This window comes from Eschscholzia californica, unplaced genomic scaffold (assembly GCF_041429995.1).
Source record: "Eschscholzia californica isolate CP2 unplaced genomic scaffold, dmEscCali1.0.p SCAF_5, whole genome shotgun sequence".
NCBI classification, from domain to species: Eukaryota; Viridiplantae; Streptophyta; class Magnoliopsida; order Ranunculales; family Papaveraceae; genus Eschscholzia; species Eschscholzia californica.
Genome location: NW_028238472.1, coordinates 52,897,556 through 52,918,853, shown reverse-complemented (window position 1 = coordinate 52,918,853; position 21,298 = coordinate 52,897,556). Strand labels below are relative to the sequence as shown.

Below are 21,298 nucleotides of genomic sequence, written 5' to 3'. Positions count from 1 at the left end.
TTTGCAAGGCTCTGCAAGGTGTTCGCAAGGCTCTGCAATTTGTTTGCAAGGCTATCCAAGGTGTTTGCAAAAACCATGCAAGGTGTTTGCAAGGCTCTGCAAGGTGTTTGCAAAGCCTTGCAAAATTTGCAAAGCTCTGCAAGGTGTTTGCAAGGCTTTGCAAGGCAGTGTAAAGTGTTTGCAAGGTATTTTCTTAGACTAGGGTTAGGTTGGTCTTTTTACTGAAATTGAAAATTACATAATTGCCATCAGGGAGGTGAAGCCTAAAAAACTTTGATGAATCCTTTTTAACCAAAATCATAATTTCTTAGGGAGTTTTGGCCAAATTCCCCATGAAAGAAAGGATTAAAAAGAAATACTATTTAAGTTAAAATTAATAAATAGAAAGATAATAGTAGGGGTCCTTCTACAATGTTAGACAAATATGAGAGCTAAATTTTCAGTTGGCAAGAAATTGGGGGTCAATTATAATTATCCTTATCTAATACACCAATGTTGTTGGCTCTCAATTTTATCCCAATGAAGATATGTGCATGGTAACTACATACAAGCCCATTGACCTTTTGCTCTATAATTGTGAACCTCCTCTAGTTGGGGATTGAATTTATGAGATTGCAGTATTGACAAGTATATACTACTTATTGCCTCCCATATTTTAACCAACTCTTATTGTAGCCCTTAAATTTTTACTAACTCCTACTTTGGCCCCCCAAGCTAATCGTTTTATTGGTCAACTTTACGTAACCATTTTCAGTTTCCATTTTGCCCTTCGTCATTCATTCTCCTCTAATTACTTAGTTTAATTTTCTTTAAAGAGAGAAATATAGAGTTACACTAAGATATAAACTTCTCTACGTCTCTTACCTCCTTGTCTGATAGAGACTAAACCAGGTTATATTAGGTAAGTTTAATTCTAACAACAACATAAAATTTCATATACAACCAAGCAATAGTACTAGGAGATGGATCATTTAGGAAGAAACTCAACAAAACTAAATCTTAACTTAGGTTTTACAAGTGATAGTAGTAATACTAGTACAAGAGACTGATCATGAGGTCTCAAACCCTAGAATGTATAGCATCATGAGCAATCAGCCTTAGATTTCTTAGCAGAGTGACTGCTCATGATGTTATATCAATCATTCGCATGAACCTATTCATTCGTTACATTGTTTACACGTAATCTTGATCAGCTTTCTACCGAAACCCTCCACCGAGGGTTGGAGCCCAGTAATCCGCCCCGTTCTCGCTTCCTACTTGAAGTGTACACGAAACCGGCACAAGACACAATCCTCTACTCCTCAAGTCCGTCTTCGCTTCATTTGCCCCACCCTAAACATTGTCATTAATACTAAAATCAAATGGGCACACACAAAAAGACAAACACACGCACATATGTATATACAAAAACGTTAAACAACCAGATGTTTGGAACCGACCACGGGCTAAAAGGTGATGCCGCCGGCCCCGTTGATTAGGCCATGAAGAGAGAAAAACAACCTGGCCAATTGGGGCCGACCACATCACCTTTCGGCCCTGGTCGGCCCCAAATTGTAGATGGTTTAGGATTGCTCCTGTATTTTAGGTATGGTTCAAATAGTATTGAAATTAACCAGGAATATATACCTCATCACGAATTCCTCTTCTTTTGATGCTTGTGTCATTTAAGAGCTATATAAAAATAACAATAATGAAAGAATAATTAACATTATGATTAAGAAGATTAAATATCTTAATGATTTCAAAATTATTTTTAAGTATTAATCACACTCCATACTTTTTAGTAGTTTTATCTTATTTTAACCTAAAGTCCATAAAGCTGAGAATTTTCTCCTCTTTTTTTTTTTTACTTTTTCTTTTTCTTGGTGCAGGTAAAGAAGATATTAAATTAGTAGTAAAGCTTTAGAAATTACAAGCATCTATACTTTCTCTCTTTATAGGAGTAGGGTTTTGGATCCAATAAAGTATACCTGTCCTGGGTCTTCAGGAAATATTGAATTTTGATCTCCTTGAACCTATGACAATGAAGTGATGAAATATCAAGTATAATTAGCAATGGAGTAGTCACCACTAAATAAATCAACTATCACAGGAAAACCCCCAAACTTAGTGGTCTTTTAGATTCTGAACTAAATTGCTAAAATTAAAATAGTGCGACTCTCATGCCGCACCTCAAATTTTTGTAGGATAATGCTATTCGGCCAACAAAAAATGGTTTGAATGGCCAGACAAGGCCAAATTGTTGATGTCATGATGATGTATGGCTGACGTCATGTGCAAATTTAGCTTTGTAGGGTCGTTGAGTCCACTTTTTATGGAGCCAAGTAGCATTATTGGTTTTTTATACAACCCAAATACGAAATATTTTAAAGATCAACACAATCTACATTTGAGCTCAAACGGAATAGAGTAACATCTCATTCCACAACCAATGTGGGACTAAACTCCACCCTCATCTCAAACAAAAAGGGAAGTGAAGGTGGAAATAAAAAGTGAAAAAACGCTAAATAGCCCGACTTTCGAGACCGACCACGTCCCGAAAGGTGACTGGCCCTGATTGATTTGGGTGTGAGGAGTGAGAAACAACCAGACTAATCGGGGCCGACCACTTCACATTTTGGGCCGTGGTCGGCCTCAAAGGTCGGGCCATTTAGCAGGGTATAAAAAGTGGGGGTTTATAATTCACTTACACACTGTTGTTGCCTTATGTTTCCTGGTCTACTGCTACCCATGTATGGGGAGCTTAGGGCCTGCAGTCAAGAGGTTGGTATATAGTTAAAGAGAGAGAGAGAGAAAAGGAAATTTATATTTTTGAGATAGATACAAACTTCAAGAACTAAGAAAGAAGTAAAAGACTAGAGAGAGATGAAACTTTAAGTGCATGCTTGCTCTTACTTAAAAGAGAATCATGGTTGTTTGCAAAATTGAAAAGTGAGAAGAGAAGGAGTTGTTACCTCAATTTGGCTCTGCAGGAATCTAATGTACCCAATTACTTCTAACAAGACAGAGGCTGTGTCAGTCTGCAAAAAGAAACACCACCACCACCATAAACCCATAATCCCTTTTCTCTTTCCATACTCTTTTAAGACCTCTCAAGAAACCAATGAACTAAAACTAAAATTAATATTAAACAAATGAGATAATAAAGAAATCTTTCACTTCATGTTTCAAAGAAAAGTAAGGTGCACATAACCCAATTAACTAGAAAAGTCTCATGACTAACTACAAAAGTGCATTGTCAATTTATTTTAAATTGAAAGTACACAATTTTAATATGGTTTCAGATGTAGACCATTAATAGTCTCACATTGTTCAAATCTTGAGTCTGGGTTATAAGTGTAAGCTCAAACTTAATAAGTGTTTGAGATTTTTTGAGTGAAATCATAGAGTCTTCGTCACAAACAAAACTATGTACCGATTAAATTTGGACCTGAGTATCTAAAGCGGGGATAATACAGATAAAGGTTAAGACTTAGACGCCACAAAACAAATGATAAATCCAGATAACCATAGACATGGTTCTACGCTGGTAAATACAAAATACGTATTTAGCGAAAAAAATGCAAAAGTGAAAAGGCATATACGAGAATAGCAAATAGACAATTATTTTTTCAGAAGAAGGTATAATTGTGTTTATGAATTGCTAAGGTTGCAATTACAAAAGAAAAAAAAATTCAAGAACTCAAAAAAAAAAGAATTAGTCTCTACCCTCATAAAATACTTCCTATTGCCCTTTGCTTACTTAAAAGTCTTGCTAAAGTAGAAAAAAATGAACTTAAAAATATTTACCTTTCCAAAGGGGGAAACTAGTTGATGAAGAGTTGTTATTCTGTCCCCTAATTTCTCCTTCCTCACCTGCTTGGAAAATCATGTAATCAATTTTTAGAACTATATCTACTTAGAGGACAACTTAGGGTTTTTTTTGTTCACTCCATTTGGTGCAAATACTATGTAAGAAGGCAAATAAGAATGAGATATAAAAACAAGATCAAAGAAGAAAGAGAAAAGAGACTTATAACTCATGCATGATCACTAAAAATAGTTGAAAGTACCTTGAAAGTAGATTGTGTGGAAGATTGTTGAACCCTAGCTTTCTTAAATGCCCCACCTGTTGCTGTGCTATTACACTGTGAACTCACAAGAAAAGGAAGAACCATAAGGATGTTAGTTTCATGTTGAGATCCATATATAGCTAAAGCAATTCAATTACCACCTCATCCTCTCTTTTCTTTTCGATCTCGAAAAATGCTAGGGAACAAAAAAACTAGACAGACTCTTGACAGAAATCTTATATGGTTTGTTGTGATTCGTGTTTCTTATGATTCTGATCACTAAACAACGAATCACGGCAAACCCCATAAGAATTCTGCACGAAGTCTGCTTAGTTTTTCTTGTTCCCTATCACTATTGTTCGATCTCTCTCTAGACGGCTAGACCCACCTCAGATGAAAGATCTAGTTGATGATGCCTCCCATCAGCCTTTTTGTTTGAGAAATCCAACATATTATTACTGCTGAAACTAGTAACACAAGACTTAGGAGAAGAAACTGGCATGACTTGGTGATGATGATTAGACCAATTAGGGTTTGCTGGTTGAAATTCTTCATTACTACCAAGAGTACTACTATATATATAAGCACCTTCAGATACCTCTTGTTTAACATCAACAGCTGAAACATTATTGCTTGGTGATGGAAACAGAATTTGATCTTGTTCCCATTTCTCTAACTTCTTCACTTGTTGATGATAATGATTTAGTTGAGCTGATCTTTCATCTTCTTCTCCAACCGATCCCCCACTGCAACAACAAAATTACTACCAACCCAAATACTGATATAATCAAGCTATAAAAATGCTAGAAAACAAGAAAAACTATGCAGTGACCCTGAGCAGGAATCTTATGTGGCTTGTTGTGATTCGTGTTTCCGATGATTCTGATCCACTCAGCTACGAATCAAGGCAAGTCACCTATGATTTTTGCCCAGAATCTGCCTAGTTTTTCTTGTTCTATAGCATTAGTCATCAAGATAACCCAGAGAAGGCGAAGAAGAAAGAGAGAGAGAGAGACTTACAGTAGTAGTTGGCTCCATGACTCAGGAAGTTGTTGCTCTTGGGTAGTATCAAGACTCCAAGAATTTATAGGAAGAGATGAAGAAGAAGGAAGTTGTGGATATAACTGATGAGGAGGGAAGAGAGAAGGATGGGTAGTAGTAGAAGAAGAAGAAAGCAAGAAAGGAGATTGTTGTTGTTGGTGGTGGTGAGTTGGTGGGTGCATAGTACTAATATTATTGCTCCACCAGTTAGGGTTTCCTGTCATAAGTTGTTGCACTGGTAAACTCTCCAATATCCCACGATTCATTCCTCCTAATCAACTTCTCTTTCTCAAGATACCCACCTCACTTAATCTTTCTTACACCTCACTTAGGGTTTCCTTATTGTTCATGAAGAAGCTTCAAGAATTTGAAGATGCCTACTCCTTCTCTTCTTCTTCCTAAAGAATTTGATACATGGAATGATAAGCTTTGCTTTTGTTCTCTCTTTTTTTACTCATCCTTTCTCTTCTTCTTTTTTAATGTCTTTCTCTCTCTCTCTCTCTCTCTTTTCTTCTTTCTTTTTTCCTTACTTTTTTTATGTTTTACTCACTTTTAATTTTCTCTTTGCTTTCTCATTGCCTTTGCTTTATCACAAAGTGGAACAAGAAAGGTGATGGCAGTATTTTTCAGGCAAAAACAAAGTTACTTTATGTGTTTAATTAGTACCCCTCAATTTGAGTTAGGGTCATGCTTAATTAGGGTTAGAGTCAATTATATATGGTTTATATAGAGATCTAGAGTACTTTTTTTCCTTCATTTAAGTTCAATAATGCAATTAATTAAACAGAATCTGAGTAGCTTTATACTAATATATACTGAAAATGATATCTTATAATTATTTTAAAGGATTTGAGTTTTGGATTATTGTATTATAAGGGTACCTCATGAATTCATGACTTCTAATACATCCCTCTCACCAACCATATATTCTAAAATTTGAATTTTATTTAAACAATTAGATGTCCAAACGGTTTAGTTCTGCTTCTACTCGTTATCAAGTACTTAGATGTAGGCAGCGCGTTATGAATGTTGTCAAAGTTGTTTTAATTTTCACAGAAAAATAATACTTCTCTTTATGCACAATATTTTCTGTCGTAGACACAACTCTGATTGTGTAAAGTTCTATGTATGAATCAAACAACTCGCGAACCCTCCCCAAAGATCTCGTCATAAACGTCGTTATGGTCCACTCTCCGTTGTACCCCCAACATGATATGAGACTATCACGTAAAATAGAAATCAAATCCTGATCACCTCACATTCTTTTCAATCAGATAAAATTTGTACACATGACCAATTGAACGTATCTTATCACAACAAGTATTTGATGCATTATCGTAGTAGCCCATGGGCAAATCGACCTAGCAAATGCATAAAGTTTTTGTGACATCTCTTCAGTTTTCGATAATGAGTTTGTTCTTTTCGTATCATAATTTTATATGTTAATTCATTTTAAATTCATTTGCTTATAGAGAATTCAAAGTAAACAATAATTTTCTAGAGGAATTCCAATAATTACACAATGAATCGGCAAATAAACATTACATTGTGATTAATCGGTTAGTTAAGTTAAAAATATAAATATAAAAACTAATAGTACTAGAATTTAAAAACTTTAAACTTTTGGGGCTAATTAATAAGAAGAAAAAAAAATCATATTTATAGGAGTTAGGGTTATTATCCGTACTGTAGAAATCTTTGTCGGAGGCTCTTGTCTTTATCCTGCGCACGCCAATTCCCTATTTTTCAGATTTATTACTTTTATTTTGGTTATTTCTCATACGACCCCTCTTTCCTGACTAGTTTTCATTGTGTACCCCTAAATTTCTCAAAATGTTGAGATGTCCCTTTTTAACTTCTCTTTTTTCCATCTATTGACTACCAAGTCATTTTTATAACTTTTCAATCACTCTTAATGGGTACTATAATCATCATCATTAAGACATCTTGGGTCTTAGAGGTCCTATAAGGACCCTTGAGGCCATATTTTTTTCAAGAAAATGTCTCTTTGATTTTTAATAGCTCTACGCCGTTATGTCGTGTGAGATGAAAATACTGTTTAAATTACAAAAGAATGAAGTCCTGGCTATGGATCCTTATATGGTAGAAAAAGAACTAAAAGTGTTAGGAACCTAGAACCCTAATTTTCATGAGGTTGTAGCTCTAAGTAATATGATAAGCAAAATAGACCAAGATGTTAACTCCCCTAGTTATTGATAGTGAATTTGTATCTGCCACTCAAGTATTAGTTCAACATGTATGGAGTTTTATCCTTGAAAAATTCATTGTTGATCCACCTAATTAAAGAACTCGACATATGCTAAATTTGAATTGCACTTAGGGTTACACTTTGGACTTGTGCTCATGACTCATCCAAATGATATAAGACTATCAAATAACCCCACAAATATAGTTACATAACATGTAAAAGAAATTGGTCTAATTTAGTTTTCTTTTCTTTTTGATTTGTTTCAATCAAATATATTTCCTATGAATTGATTGATTGATTCGATTATTCATATTCTCGTCCACTTCTTATAGAATTTAAGACTCAATTTGAACTTCACAGAATGATCAAGTTATACCATTAAGAGAATAGAATAAACTCTTCTTAAAATGTGTACACAATATTTTTCTTGAATTGACAAACCAATTTAAAATATTCTAGTAACAGAAAACAAAGAAACAAAACACTAAAAACTAAATAGTCCCCGTTAAACAACTATATGAAGAAGGTGAAATGGTCCCGACGATATCTAGGGCTAACGTCCCCCACGAGAACTTTCTTAAATAATCCATGACTATCAATATATCAATAGTCAATCTTTTAGTACTTTGGACGGTTTGTTTTTTCATTTTAAACTCGATACGAAAGTAGAATCAAGACGTAGACCCAACTACATGAATTTGGTCCCAACTTCTTGTTTTTATTGATCTGAAATATAGTTGGCGTACGATTACATAATTAGTACTTGAAATGTTGGTGGTGTATATTTCTATTTTGTGTAATATTTCGGTTTATTATAATGGTCTCTATATGTTGTTGATTATTTAAATTGAAGCTTAACCACATAGCTAAACATTTTTTTTCTGCCACAAATTTGTAGGTCGAATAGCCCAATATATGAATCTTTTATCAAATTAGTTTAAGTAAAACTTGACCTCTGTCGGGACCATATTACAACTAAATCTATACAACGGGTTTAATATTCCAAAGTGCCTCTTTTAATTCCCACATTAATTGTGAAGTTGTGACTGGCACTGAAAGAATATATTTTACAATATTTGGTGAGTTCTTTGGGGCATAAAGAAAACTCTCTAGGGAATAAAGACTTAGTCAATTAATATTGATTTAGAGAACATATTTATCTTTTAGTCCAAAAATTCACTTGATCGTGTTTAGCCTCCTAATCTTCATCTTCATCCACACTAATCCTCCACCGCCAAACCACCACCACATTTCGGACCACTTTGCAGTCTCATTTCTGACCACTTTACACACACTCTCTCTTTCTCTCACTGATTTTACTTTCTCTAGGTCTTTCGTTTTAGATTTTCTCTGACTGCCCTAAACCCTAGACCGTGAGAGTAGACAGTAAGAGAGGGAAAGCTACAAACAGAGAGAGAGAGAGGATTAGGTGCCTGGGAGAGGAGAAGAAATTAATGAGTATAGGAAATAAGTTGATGAGACAGCAGAGTTGGTGGTGACCAAGTAATTGATAAGATTCTTAGTTGGTTCATCATAATTTTCGGCTCCCGTGAAAAAGATTCACAACCCCCCCCCCCCCCCCCCCCCCCCCCCCCCCCCTCCATGGCAGCTAGAAAAATGATTAGGGATTTTATTGGATATTTGTGGAACTCATACTCAAATCAAGGTGGGTTCCAATTCTCCCTCAGTGTTAAGGAATTTCTCCCATGGATAATGAGGTATCTTCAAACATCTTTAGTTAATGAAATCGGAAACCCTATTAGTGTATCTCAAGTCTTCTTTTTGATTTGGTAATGGAACCTTCCATAGTCATTTACTAGTTAGTCTTCGATGGTGGGAATGGTGACGTTGGAAAATGATGGTTGTGGTGAAAGTGACGAGAAGATGAAGATTAGAGATCAAAATATAATCAAGTGAATGTTAGGACTAAAGAGTGAATATGCCTCTAAGACTTTATTCCCCGGAGATTTTTGTTTATGCCCCAAAGTCGCGGCCTTACAAAAAATGTAGTGGTTTGACATCAGCTCTGCAACACAGAAGTCTTAGCTAGGTTCGATCTTATAGAAATGCAAATCCAAAATTTACTGAACTTGGAGTTTAAATAAAGCTATTTAGTTGAACTTTCATTACGCTCTTTTAAGATATAAGATGGACTTTAGGGTCTTTAGGTGGCCTTCAAGGGATTTAACCAGAAGATTATAGTGCTTATTCAGTTCATGAATCATTACATACATTTATATTATTCCTTCATAATGTATTAATATCATGTAATGACTATCATAGTAAATTTTCATAAAAGAAAAAAATTATGTAAAGGTAGATCAAAAGACGTATAATATACTATTAAGCATTTTGCTGCAACAAAGGACGTGGTGCCGTGGAGGTGGTGGTGGTGGTAGAGCTGCCAGGAGGTGGTGGTGGTAGAGTGGCCAGGAGGCGGTGGTGGTGGTGGTGGTGGTGGTGGGACCTACCACGCGCAACCTTTGTGTTTGATTATAATGGGAGCTTTAGCTTTTGAGAAAGCATTCTTGTCATGGAATACCGACACCTAACAACTCCCTCTGTGTTGTTTTTTTGTTTTAAACTTACAAAAATCAACACCTTTGTCCCACCATAAAAATTATTACCCCTTTTCTTTCTTTTCCTTTGTCCTCTTCTTAATTTCATTTTTCCATTCTAATCCCTAGGTTAAATTAATATTTGAATTATACCCTCATGCTTACATCATCATGACGCGTTTACAAACTCTTGGTGATATTATGTTAAAACGATGGTGTTTGAGCTCCATCTTATAATCGGAGGCTCTTTACTTGAAGAGTAATTCACTTCATCATCATATCTATAAGAATCAACGACAGGTAAACTTGGAATCAAGTTATGATGCTTAAGATTAAATTCATTAAATTAGAACACTTACTAGATTACGAAAAATAGACGACACATATGTGAAATATTTCATTAATAAGTGAACGAAAATACAAGAGAAAGAAGAAGATAGAGTTGAGTTTGTTTAAAAACTGATAAAATTTAAAATAAAATAAAATAAATAAGATAAAATATCTTTTGTAATCCATTTCCTAACACATGATTGTGAGTCTTGGCCATTTACATGTGTTAGTCATTGTAATTACAATTAACAACTCAAAGTCTTCTTAAAAAGGTTTTAAGAACATAATGATTTCAAATGAAGTCAAATTAGATTATCTTGACAGAGTTGACTTAGTTTACCATGTGTAGGGTCGAGTCTTTAGGTCGTTAAGTTTCCACTAAAGCAAGAAAAGTAGTTTCTATTTATATAATAAACTTGCATCAGCTATATTAGATATTCTACGTGTTCAATCAATATTTACGAAATACATATTAAATTTTACTGAAAAAATAGATACAATTAGTAAAAAAAAGGATTGCAGGAAGAATCTTGTTATATAATTGTCATACTAATAAATTTTATATTTCTGTGCACATCGTGGCGAAGTTTAGGGTGGGAATTTCAAATGAAAACTATAGGCTTTTTAAAGAAATGAAAGGCTAATTAAAATCACCTAAGCGGGCTTGGTGCACCAACCCTACCCAACCTACCTTGGACATACGTTGAAAAGATTGGTTTTCCCTTTCTCTATTTGTACGTACCAAACCTAAAGAGAGAGAGAGAGAAAAAGAGGGTAGAGTGTCTCCATATATGTTTACAACTTTAACCATCCAAGAAAGTGTAAATCATTACTCAAAGAAACTCTCAAATGGTAAAACCCTACCATATTTGTCCTCTTTAGTTGAAGTCTTGCCTTATCCTAATACCCATTAATCATTAAACCTTAACTAAGGTTAATGATTAACTCCTAAAGAAGGTTCTTTTAAGATAAGCAAGAAATTAACAATCCGTGTTCCAACTGAACGTCAGAACGTTTTGACAAATGCTTCGTAAATTAGTAATACTATTGAGAATTTGTAGTGAACTTGCTCTACCACAATCGAGCTTATGATGTGTTTAATATTTTCGCCCTTGTGTCTTTTCCCAACTTTTTGTGTAGGCTAATATTGTATCTTAGATTACTCGAGAAAAAGTAAGTAATGTGAGTAATAATGAGCTTAAGGTATTTTGGTCATATATGTACATTTTATAACAAGCCCAACAACATAGGGATGGGGAGTAAAAAGCAACCAATGTCCAAGCTATCGCCCCCAAATCCAGTTACAAGTGCAAACAAGAGTACCTGCCTGAATGATTCGAGTAGAGTCTGGTAGTAGAGATTTGAGTTCTCGCCTTCGTACTATTGTGAAGAAGATGGAAGGTTAAGTAACTAAGTTGGGACCTCCGTGCCGTTAAATGGCAACATTTGATTCAGCAGAACGTGTCTGTAGTAGTAATAACGATACATGTTTGAAGAAGTTGATCTTCCTTAACAAAAAAAAAAGGTGATCTAGATATTTAAGCATTACATATGAATAGTATATGATATATCAAGAAAGAACTTATAGAAGGATAAAATGTCCACAGAAAGCAAATAAAGTGTCGCAATAAGTGAGTCGAAAACATTGGGAAAAGTGGATTGAACAACATCCCAAATAGGGGGGATGGAGAACGTCACCTAAACTCTGGAAAGAAAAAGCATTGCAAAAAGTCAGATGGAGAAGCGTCCTAAAATGTGGGGAAGAGTGCTAAAGAAAAGGAATGACCAGTTTCTCAACGTGGAAGTGGTGACCAACTGACCATCATAAAAAGTTGGTGGTGAAACCGTTGCGAAACCTGGTTAGTGCCTCTCGCAATAATGAGAGGGCCGTCACAAAACTGGGGTACCTGACATGAAAATGCGAATAAGACCCTCACAGAAAGTGGAGCGACCACTGCCCAAAAAGTGTTGCAGAAGACTGCCGCCAAAAGTGGGCCAATGCACGCTGACAACCCTTAGTAGGTTTAGTCTTCCACCCTCCATGTCAAGGGTTCGAGGCACGCTGACAATTTCAAAAAAAGAAAGTGGGGCGATGTCGCACAAAAGAGGGGGATACCGTGGCAAAAACTGGGTCTGACAGTATCGTCGCAAAAGTGAGGCGAGTCGGTCCCATTGGGCTGGAGACGAGTGTAAAGCGGGGCAAAAACGTCGCGAAATTGGGCAAAAGGACGGCACAAAAGTAGGGCAAAAACATCACAGAAAGTGAGACAAAGAATGACCCAAAAGTGTCTTTCTAATCTCAGCCCAAACATTCACCATTTCCCAAGTGAAACCTGCAAACTGTAATGATATGTTCTTAATCATCATCCCATCTCTGAGTTCTAAGAAAATGAAAGTTTGGACAAAAAGGTTTCAACTATTTATTCATACAAAAACAAGATGAATGAGCATTAGACAGTAATGAAAAAGGTTTGAATCGAACAAGTAGGAAAAACTATCATAACGGATTCATGGTTGGGGCGACAAAAAACTCTGTTGATTAATAAAATTTCAATTCATGCTCCAAAATCATCGAATTCTAATTAGAATCAGAGCACTGAAGTTTCACATAATGCATCTCTTCCTGTAAGGGAAGGATGATGAAGTTCTTCTTCTAAACTAAGCAGAGGTTTGCAGAAAGCAACCAAGGATGACAATAACCAACTCAACAGCGACTATACATCAATAACTTTTAGCCTCCGAAAAGGAAGAGAACGATAAGAATAAATGAATCTGATAGAGAAATTTCAAGTCGGCAACCATTCTTTTCCACCCCGCACAAAAATACACGGAAATCAGCTAGCAGATGATAAATGAAGAAGCTTTCGGAGCAAGCAGATGTCTGAGTAGAGGTGAGAAAGCATGTGAAGAACCATATTTGTTGATCAATATATTCCTACATAGGAAAAAATCAAACAAGATGTTAATAACATAACATAATATCCGATACCCGTACAATAAAATGAGAAAGTAACTCGAATTCGCCATTTATAATATTCGATACCCGTAACATAAAATGAGAAAGCATGTGAATAACCATATTTGTTTATCATTCAAAGAAAGGTAAATGAAATAAATCGTGTTTACCTTTTCTTCTTCTTCCATATTTGGCATCCTAGTTTGGAGTAGAGTTACTTGATCGGTATAACAACATCGAGGTTCTTATTAGTCAACCATCTATGAGGATAAAAGGGATTTGAAGCTTCTAAATGAAGATGCCAAACCATGATTCTCGAGCAATCCGTTAGACCTTCCATTTGGCTTTCATCCTCGACAAGTTGTTCAACGAATGCACTCTCCTACAAATATCAACAAAATTACGTGATAAATAAATTAAATAACAACATGCTTATATTCGTTTTAGTTAAATGAATTATGTCTATATATGATTATCTTATTGAAGAAAGTACAGAGACTAACTTGAAAATCTTCCTTAAGAGTGTCGAGAAATCTGATAGGCTCGACAGCGGGGAGGTGCCATCTCTTAGGGTCCCAGATCATAGTACTATTAAATGCAAATCCCGAGATACGAGAATGGAATCTCCTATTTCTGCCTGTTCTTTCATCTGTATGCCATCCACTAACTTGGCTTCCATTACAAACCGGACCTTCCAGCATTACTTTGTTCTTGCTCTCTTCCAGGATAGCTACTGGCCATGTCCCGAAACGCCTGAAATATAAAGACAAGACAGACTGTCATTGCTTTAACCGACAATAGCCTTTTGTGCTACCTCAACTGATTAGTAATAGAGAAGAATATTCAGTCTAGCCACACGTAGCACTAGTAGATCATTTCCCTAGATGATTTTCAAGATTTACGACTTCAGAAACTGAAGCTTATTCTGAGAAAAAAATGGTCCATAAGAGTGAGAGCTTTCCAGGGAGAGTTTAAGCCATTGTTAACAAGTCGAACCTAAGTCGCTTGGCCAAATATTTAAAGAGATACATAACTTATGGGGGCGAAAAAGAGTGTAAATGCATATCATGTCGAAGTTATATTACCATCTTATCTTAGGAAAATGAGACAGTAAGATAGGAATAAAACCATCATAAATTAGTACATTTTTCAAAGATTGCCTCTTGGGCATGCAAGAGAAAAGAAAGCGCGACATAGAAATTGCAGCAGTGACTAATAAGTAAAGGCTACGAGTTATTGTTTCTGATTAAGGTATCTACCAAGTAAGCATTACAACCACGACAATGCCATACAAATATATATACATATATATATATATATTGAAGAGAAGAAATTATGATATCATGTAGTAATACCAACGAGTTGCAAGTAAGGTTGTCTAAAATTCATTTCTGTTCCTAATACCTATTGCAATTAGCTCATCTATCAACCGTAATTCACCTGTGAAATATTTTCAGGAAAGGGGATTGCTTTTCCATAGAAAAAGCATAACTAGTTACCTCAGGTACTGGGCATAAGTTGGCTAGAAATAGCACATTGACAATCTTAAAGTACAGAATAGTCTTCAATTGGTACAGACTAGTATCGAAGAAAAGTCTAGAAGGTTTTTATGGGAAGTAAGTAATTATTGATGAATCCAGCCAATGGTTTGCCATTAGAGTAGTAAGCATGCATCAAAAAGGCGAGTCAATTGAAATCTGCTTATGCGTTATTCTACTCTCTCGAATTTACATGCAAGGGGAGAATCAGTAGCAACCTAGCGCAGCTGTAATTAACCTAGGTCAGTCTATCCATTAAAGTAACCTATCTAAACCAGCCTCCGTCGTTCCTGTTTTTTCGGCTATCCCCTTTTCTGCACATGACTGTCGAATTTCTGTTTCAAAATGACATAATCAAACTCTATTTCTATCATGGCTTTCTTATACAAATCCATGTCAGGTTTCAGTTTCAACAGGACATCATTTGGTTAACCTGATTCTCCACCAAACTAGCAGAACCGAAACTATGCCAACCGTCAAACCACAAATGTGTCAACAAAGTAAAGGCATGTCAATAAGACCAATTACGAACAAACGAGGATATTTGTCGTATTCAGTTGAAATAAATAAAACAATAATTGCATATATCAAGAAATCTCATGTTGATAAAAAGTACCTGATTTCCCTCATTTGCTCAAAAAGATCGCCCGAATACATGTTATCATCGTCCGCAAAGTAAACAATTCCATCGAGACGGTGAATTTCAATATGAGATAACGCCACGTTTCTTTGGTGAATACCTCTATCTCTTATGTTTGTTACATTCTTATCACACACAAGATGTCTATACATGATCCCAGTTTTCCGCAATATTTCTGCTGTTTCAGTAGACTGAGAAGACATTTCCACAACTACCCAAAGGAGGGGATGTGCCACTAGCTTTAATGTGTGAGCTAGACGATTCAAATAATACGCTTGAAATGGGCGAACATAGGTCGGAGTGACTATTATCAATAGCTTTCGATGCACAACCTCGGAAACTTGAGCATGCCCCTGGACTATTAGGGTTTCGTTAGAGATTCCATCTCTCAAAACTCGCTTCTTCGCCTCCCCTTGTGAACTGTCATTAACATTCAATGAAGAATCCTCTATTAATGGGTACCCAATTTTAGTACGAGAATAACGCTCTGTATTTCCACGCGGAGGAAAGAGTTCGAAGGAAAATCTTTTGTTCTCGGGCATGATATTCATGGAGAACTTCATCCAGATAAGTGTTGTGAAACCCACAATAGTTCCAATCATAAAACAAATGAGAAACTGAAAGAACAACCTCCTCCAAGAAGGTAACTTCACTTTTGACCTGCCTAAAGGCCGAGAAGGTCTTTGTGAAAAAATATCTAGAACAAAAGATTTAGCTTTATATAGAAGTGGGTGAGAATCAATCGAACCGAACAATGTCGATAATTTCCCTCCCGGTACTGGTTGGGTCTGACCATAAGAAGACTTCGACAATGGAGATGGAACAGCCTGAGACTCTCCCAGGGGTATCGACCCAGGTCGAGGAACTGGAGACAAAGTTCTCCTAATTGAAGCCATTTTAGGATATCCAATACCAAAAGAAGACGATCAAACAAAAAAAACCCTAGTTCTCTAATTACTTATCAAAGATATCCGAATTAGCCTATTAGGTCAAAAACATCAACATTTGATTAGAACAAAGAGAAACCCATACTCCTATCCTTTTCGACTAACTTCCAATATAAATCAACAGAAACCACTTCTTCTCAGATCAAAATTCTTCATTTTTCAGCTGAATCTTTACCATCTAAACCCTAGAAACTACTCCACTCAATTCCATTGTACAAATCAAACAAAATTTCATCCTACCCACAACCCCAAATCTTCTATTATATTGATTTTCTATTTATCAAAACATCAACAATCAAAAATTACTTCAAACCCAAATTCAAAATTTCACCTTTTTTGTTCACTCAATCAATGTCAACGATCTACTCAAATTCTTATACATAATCATCATTAAATTCAAAACCAACCAAAACCCATAATCCAAAATACCATTAAAATCAACTCAACTAGTAATACCCAAAAAAATCAATCACTAGACTTTAAACTGAAGATCTGAAGCTGAAACAAGTCAGGGTAAGAACATTACCCGTGAAATGAGAGATGGGTAGTTCAATCCTTGAAGTTCTAATATAGTAGTAGTAATGAAGAGGAGAAAAAAGAATCAATAATCAATATACCTGTTTGGATTACAAAATCTTAAGGATTTGGATCTCTTTTGAAAGTCATAATTCTTCTTACCAATCTCTTCTTCTTTTTCTCCGACTGTAATGGGTTAGAGAGAGAGAGAGAAAATCCCAGAAATTATAGGGATTTTGGGAATCTCCACGAGTCTTTTGACAACGGAGCAAAAGAGGTAATGCGAAGAAGTAAGTTCGCCAACCAAAGAGAAAAGGGGTTATTTTCCGATTGGCCCCCCTTAAGTATAATAAATGTCGAGATAGTCTCAGTTTCAAAGCATCTCCAATGGGACACTCTAACAAACGCTCTAAAATTCTAGTTGGCAAATGTCAGTGAAGATCTTTTTTTCCTAATTGTCACTTTAAGTGTCCATATAGAGACACTCTTCGAGAGTTTCAGTTTATTTATTAATAAATGCTCCAGATCATCATAGAGCATTAGAGTGTCCCATTAGAGAAGTTTTTTTTGAACAAAATCTCTATAAATCTTAAATTCACTTTCTTATCAAAAATCAATCGGCGCTTGGAAAGGAATCATATTCATTATATTTGCATTGGGTTGTGTTGGAAAGGAAAAACATTTAAGAGAGTATGTGGGTCAAACCTACACAAATTACTGAGTTGTCATGTTAAGAAGACAACCATCACCCAAATTTCTATTTAACATTAACTGTAAGGCGACCAATTTCCACTCAATTTTGACGACCAAATATTCCTAGATACTTTTTACATCTACAGATTGTGATTCCTTCCCAAGTGCCGGTTGTTTTTCATAATAAGTGAACTACCCCCAAATTTCCTGACAATGGGACCTGACACGACGCCTGGCACAAGGAAAGGTAATTTAGGAAGAGAAAATGTGACATAACAACTTGTGGACGGAAAGATAGAAAAGGAATTCATCTCGATATTTCTCATACTTTGGGGTCAAACGGGAATCTAGTCACACTTAAGGGCCCAATCAGGAAATAACCCAAGAGAACACTCAAAAAGCCAAACACATCTTTTTAGGTTTGATATTTTGTTCACCCACTAGTAATATCCACCATAAATCTCGGCCATAGATTATGGTTGACTCATTGACCTTCATTGACTTGTCTAAGCAAATAGTGGCCAAGATTGTGTTATTTTCAGTCAACTCCTCCAAATTTGATGTTATATTGATTATGACTAATTACTTAAAGTATATATATAAGTTAATTCATCTTAATGACCCTTCTAATTTTAGGAAAAATAAAAATAAATCTGGTTGTTTAAAAGAGAAGTATTAGTATTAGGTTTTGAATGAAAGTCCCCTCAATGGCAAACATGAATAATTGGCTTAAGATAGCCAAATTTGTTGATGATTGAATGTTAATGGACTTTAATGTTAAAAGTTATCGTTTTAATATACAATAAATATTGTCGAGTTTCGTCATTGACCCAATATAATTCCATTAGACTGGTAGTTATAAACTTCGATAGAGTTTCACTAGATAGATAGGTTCCTTTAGTGTCACATTTGGAAATTTGGATTAGGCCCAGGCCTCTTAAAGTATTGAATATTTTGCCAGTGGGCGCCTTCAACATATTATTGGGCTTTTTGTGGATCTAAGATTTGGATTCCATACCTCAACAGGGTCTGGCAAGATTTTAGGTCCATCAAAAACTCCTTGTTGTTATTTCATAGTTCTATTTTTATTTCCCCTGCATCACTCATGAAGATGTTAAAGCCCGGTGGGCCTAACTTTCCTCTAGGAAGTTGTTAGAGCTCACTAGGCCTAACTCTCCTTGAGAGAATTGTCTAAAGCTTTCTTATCACATGAAAATGTGTTGAAAAAAATAGCACCCCACAGTGGAACATATCATGTTTCTCTGCATTTTTATGTTCCGCATTATAGCCCTAAAGTAAAGTTTCGTGAGTCAACCATTTTTATGTTTGAGACATAACTACAAACTACTAACAAGCATTATAAAACTAAATTAACCACCACAATTCGGTCAAAACTTCTTTGTTAGCATCATTTAAAATGGAGTTCGTGTTTAGCATGCTTATGTGGGATGGGAATCCGTCCCATTAGGTTGTTTGCGGGACTAATTTTCATGCTTATGTTGGATGTGAATCGGTCCATCAGGTTGTTTGCGGGACTAAATTTCATGCCCGCTTGGGATTGGAATTGGTCTCATCAGGTTGTTTGCGGCACTAAAGTTCGCGGGTTGCTCTTGGGGAACAAATTTTTGTGTCCATTTAAATTATTTGCTCTGGTCGGGTCAAACTTACAAATTCGGTTTTAAAATACTATAGATTTAAACACCATACAGAGTTAGTGTCTAAGATGTATATATAGGCCGACAACAGAGCTAGAGAAGAGGTGCTAAGAGACCCCAAGACTTTATGATTCAACTATTATGAGCCCTTTTATATAGACAGTTGAACCACACCCTGAAATTAGGAATTGTGTCTATCAGGCAGCAGTACAGGCCATTATCGGTTATAAAAGATATGTAACGCTTATCAAAACTCATCTGGCCATGATGGTTTGTACACTGTTTTAGAGTGCAAAGGTTCTCTTTCAACAAAAAAAAAAAAAAAAAAAAAAAAAAAAGGAAAGAAAGAGTGCAAGAGTTCCCGAGTCCCACCGGCCACCATATACTCTTCTTTATTTTTAGTGGAGTACAGTTATTTGTGCCCCTGATTTTCTTTAATTGTCATTTGGGCCTTGTGTTCTTTTTATTCACTCCTTATTTGTTAATTTTAATGTAATGTAAGCACTCATGTTCCTCGAAAATGGCCCAACATAATGTCCGAGAAACAGTTTAGCCGTTTACAGAATTTTTCGCCCGCATGTTTACTTATGTTCGCCCAAACTCCTGTAAAGAGTGGGTGGTTATTCGATTTATGTGGCGCTATCTTATTTTTGGATCTCGGGGGTTAGTAGTGGAGAGAGAGTTGTAGGGTTTAAGTGAGCAACAAATATTGATTTACTTTTATTATCTAAATTGCTTGATTTCTGACATTCTACATACTGAAAAACTTGAGGCATGGGGAGGTCAAAATCCCTATTAGTGTGAAAAATAAGGAATGATTAGCAAGTTGACGACAAGGTTCATTGCAGCCCCTTTACCAACATACCCAAGGGAAAAACTTGACTGGTTACGATAAGTCGTTTTAAGACGACCGAGTTCAGGCACTGAAATATTATTAATTTCGTGGAGAGGTCCACGGTGTAGTTGTGTAGTGCTCTATGGGTAGGCAAACAATGCGTTTTCGTCACTGTGGAGGACTTTTGGGAGGTTTGCAAAGCTTTCACTAAGAACAATATCTCGTACTTTGTGGGATTTAACGTGGGTGCCTAAAGAAGAGACAACATTTTTTTTTTTGAAGCCAAGGGAACCATTTCCATTAATAAGTGATAAAATCACATTGTTTACATGGATGATACATCATTCTTATTTCTCTCCTCTGAAAACTTCATGAGAGTTACATACCTTTAAATGCAAAGTGCCTCATGAAGAGAAAGAAATGGGACTAGACACTGACTCAAACAAAAGACCCTAAAGACCGACAAAAGATCCTAAAGATCGTGAATGAAAAGACCCTAAAGGTCGACAAAATATTACAGTAAAACTTATAAAAGAACCACCGCCTTCTTGCCGGAAAACCGTCGCCGTCACCGGAAAACCGTTGTCGACACCGGAAAACTGCCGCTGCCGCCAGAAAACCGCCTCCGTCACCGGAGAATCGTCGCCATCACACCACCATAGAAATCACATTACCACCACACCACCTTCATGAAGCACCACCCGAAATTGCCGTAGAAACCAATCGCTCCACCACCACCACCCATCACCATCAATAAACACCACCACCACCCACCCCCTGCATTTAAAAACACCATAATCACGGTCTCTCTCCTTGACACACACGCTCTCTCCTCCCGTCCGTTACTTCCTCTATCTTTCTCTTTGTAATTTGTGGTAATATATCTTTCTTCATCAAAAACCATAACCTTAGGTTTCTTGATAAACAAATAATCTCTTATGTCTTCCAATTTAAAAGATCTAATTGTTGAATCAAAATATCTAGGGTAAAGATTATGACTTAACCGCCCAGATCAACCAAGGTTTGCAGATTTTGTTTAATTAGGGTTTGATTATAAATCTCATCTCAGAAGTTCATGATTTTGAGATGAGTTTTTGGATTGTGAGATTAAGGATGGAGCCATTCTTGTGATCAATGTGATTTTGAGATGAGTTTAGCATGCCTAGGTGGGATACAGTCCCATCAGGTTGTTTGAGGGACTAAACTTTGTGGGTTGGTCTTGATTGGGAATGTGTCCATTAAATTATTGGCTCTTGTAACTAGCTAAACGGGCGACTCTCCTCAGTATCCGGTATGTCGGGATCTGAACTTACCACCAACTTAATTAT

At 36.1% G+C, this 21,298-nt stretch overlaps 2 protein-coding genes and 1 long non-coding RNA gene across 3 annotated transcripts; 1 reads left to right on the top strand and 2 right to left on the bottom strand.

Annotated features, from left to right (window-relative positions):
* Positions 1–970: 970 nt before the first annotated feature.
* Positions 971–5,786, bottom strand: LOC147540564 (basic helix-loop-helix (bHLH) DNA-binding superfamily protein). Its single transcript, XM_086638696.1, has 9 exons — positions 5,073–5,786; positions 4,441–4,798; positions 4,053–4,127; positions 3,790–3,855; positions 2,955–3,020; positions 2,691–2,750; positions 1,971–2,015; positions 1,627–1,671; positions 971–1,332 (listed from the first exon to the last, which is right to left on the bottom strand). Exons 1-9 carry the CDS (start codon positions 5,357–5,359, stop codon positions 1,198–1,200), a joined length of 1,137 nt encoding a protein of 378 aa, XP_086494822.1. The 5' UTR covers positions 5,360–5,786; the 3' UTR covers positions 971–1,197.
* LOC147540565 (uncharacterized) lies at positions 1,837–5,734 on the top strand. Its single transcript, XR_015224812.1, has 2 exons — positions 1,837–2,214; positions 2,295–5,734. It is a non-coding gene; the product is annotated as an uncharacterized LOC147540565 (long non-coding RNA).
* A 6,918-nt stretch (positions 5,787–12,704) lies between the features above and the next one.
* LOC147540563 (putative beta-1,4-xylosyltransferase IRX9H) lies at positions 12,705–17,213 on the bottom strand. The gene is made up of 4 exons (XM_086641527.1): positions 15,301–17,213; positions 13,650–13,899; positions 13,317–13,528; positions 12,705–13,125 (listed from the first exon to the last, which is right to left on the bottom strand). The coding sequence occupies exons 1-3, from the start codon at positions 16,218–16,220 to the stop codon at positions 13,361–13,363; spliced, it is 1,338 nt and encodes a 445-aa protein (XP_086497653.1). The 5' UTR covers positions 16,221–17,213; the 3' UTR covers positions 12,705–13,125; positions 13,317–13,360.
* Between the last annotated feature and the right edge of the window lie 4,085 nt (positions 17,214–21,298).